This window comes from Myotis davidii, unplaced genomic scaffold (genome assembly GCF_000327345.1).
Source record: "Myotis davidii unplaced genomic scaffold, ASM32734v1 scaffold937, whole genome shotgun sequence".
NCBI classification, from domain to species: domain Eukaryota; kingdom Metazoa; phylum Chordata; class Mammalia; order Chiroptera; family Vespertilionidae; genus Myotis; species Myotis davidii.
The window spans coordinates 873,489-876,049 of record NW_006288252.1 but is presented as its reverse complement, the minus strand read 5'-3'; the positions used below and the strand labels follow the sequence as shown (position 1 = coordinate 876,049).

The 2,561-nt window shown below is 55.4% G+C and overlaps 1 protein-coding gene across 1 annotated transcript in view; it reads left to right on the top strand.

Moving 5' to 3' along the window:
• Window positions 1-2,561, top strand: part of ACOX3 (acyl-CoA oxidase 3, pristanoyl) — a 27,654-nt gene that overhangs the window by 1,183 nt on the left and 23,910 nt on the right. Inside the window, exons 3-5 of the mRNA XM_015561560.1 lie at window positions 2-40; window positions 1,555-1,629; window positions 2,286-2,375. Coding sequence (XP_015417046.1) covers window positions 2-40; window positions 1,555-1,629; window positions 2,286-2,375 — 204 coding nt within the window. The remainder of the gene's footprint in view (window position 1; window positions 41-1,554; window positions 1,630-2,285; window positions 2,376-2,561) is intronic.

The following is a 2,561-nucleotide window of genomic DNA, read 5'->3' as shown; positions in this document are numbered from 1 at the left end:
CGACTGGTCCCTGGCCACCAAGGCCTTCCTGCACGTGTTTGTGAGTAGGCGCACGGAGAGGGGGGCGCGAGGTGGCCCAGGGACAGGGCCACGCGGGACGCTCGTCGCAGGAACTGGGCTGCCGCGTGTGGGGTGTCGACGCTGGCCTGGGTGGTGGGGGTGTCAGTGTTTACTGGCGTCAAAGTTTCCTGGGATTTAGGCACTCGGGGGGCTCTTGCTTAGAGATTTCTAAGACTCACGCAGGAAACAAGCGGAGGTGGGAGTGTGCGGGCAGATGTTCTCTGCTTGGCCAGGAGTCCGATGTTTTACCTTTCCGTGAACTCGCACAGAGTCCTTGAGACCACCCAGTTCCCCGGAGGCCAAAGCCCCAGGGGAAGAGCAGCTGTGGGACTTTTTGGCTACACACACACACACTCACACACACACTCACTCACACACACACTCACACACACATTCACACACACACACTCATACACACTCACACACATACACACACACATACACACACACTCACGCACACTCACACACACATTCACACACACACACTCATACACACTCACACACATACACACACACATACACACACACTCACGCACACTCACACACACATTCACACACACACACTCATACACACTCACACACATACACACACACATACACACACACTCACGCACACTCACACACACATTCACACACACACACTCATACACACTCACACACATACACACACACATACACACACACTCACGCACACTCACACACACATTCACACACACACACTCATACACACTCACACACATACACACACACATACACACACACTCACGCACACTCACACACACATTCACACACACACACTCATACACACTCACACACATACACACACACATACACACACACTCACGCACACTCACACACACATTCACACACACACACTCATACACACTCACACACATACACACACACATACACACACACTCACGCACACTCACACACACATTCACACACACACACTCATACACACTCACACACATACACACACACATACACACACACTCACGCACACTCACACACACATTCACACACACACACTCATACACACTCACACACATACACACACACATACACACACACTCACGCACACTCACACACACATTCACACACACACACTCATACACACTCACACACATACACACACACACACACTCACACAACAAGCAGAAACCAGCCACCACCAAACAACCCAAAATATGAAAACAAAATGAACAAACACCACTTGGCGAGTCACGTGGTCTGCCTGCTTTGCCCTCACGCACCCTCCTCTCCGCCCTCCTGTCCTGTCCCTCGTTCGTCACAGTCCCGCGGGTGTCCTGCAGGCATGAAAGTCCCGGGAGACTGTTGCACCTACACAGACTGCTTGGGACGGGGCCCAGGTCTCCCCCGGAGCCTGGTGTGATGGCAGTTAGCTGTCAGGGCTGCGGGGTGGGTGGGGGCGGCCAGGACGGTGGTATTCACTACCTTCCACCTGTTAATGGAGCGATGTTATATTTTCAGGTGTTTGGATCAGCGATTTTCAACTCTGGTTCTGAAAGGCATTTCAAATACATTCCCAAGATCTTCACCATGGAGGTAAGTTTGGGGGCGGGGGTGTTGTGAGCCGCGATCTCTCACCTGTTCTCTGGGGTGTGTGGAAGGGCTGCCGGTGGGGCCGGGGGTGGGGACTCTCGCCTCAATGATGGGGATCTTGTTCTCAGTTAATGCTGCTCTTGACAGATGTAGTCCACCAAGTCCCAGCACTGAATAAATTTAGCTTTTTCTTGTTGTTGTTTTGTTAATCCTCACCAGAGGGTAGTTTTACATGGATTTTTAGAGAGAGTGGAAGGGACAGGGAGAGACAGAGAGAGACACCGATTGGTTGCCTCCTGCATGTGCCCCATCGAGCCTGCAACCCAGCTACCCATCCTGAGCCAGAATCGAACCCCGGACCCTTCAGTCCGAGGGCCAGTGCTCTATCCACTGAGCTGAACTGGCTGGAGCGAGCTTTTTCTTATCAAAGCAAAGCCCCGTTTCCTTGTGCTGCCCGGGCGCGGCTCTGCCACCAGGCCCGCTGTTGGCACGTCTGGGCGGCGTGGCGGCCGGCACAGCAGAGGGATGTGGTGCGGTCACCGGTCGGTTAGATGGCAGAGGAGATGGGGCTTCCATCTTCGTCCTCACGGAGCGTTGGGCAGGCCCCTTCAGGGACCGCGAAGGGGTCCCACCTGACGTGGTGTCCGCCCTCACACTAGATCTTCGGCTGTTTCGCGCTGACCGAGCTCAGCCACGGCAGTAACACCAAGGCCGTGCGGACGACCGCCCACTACGACCCGGCCACCGAGGTAGGTGCTGTGTCCCCTCCACCTCTGGGCTTCGGGCGCCTGACATGTGGTGTGGTCAGGAGTGACACCAGTCAGTCCCCGAGACCCGCCTCACACACACGTGAGCCTGCCGAGTGCACACGTGCCCCCCGAGCCAACCCGGGGAGCTCAGGGGTGACCACTGACTGGAGGTCGGTGAGGGACACG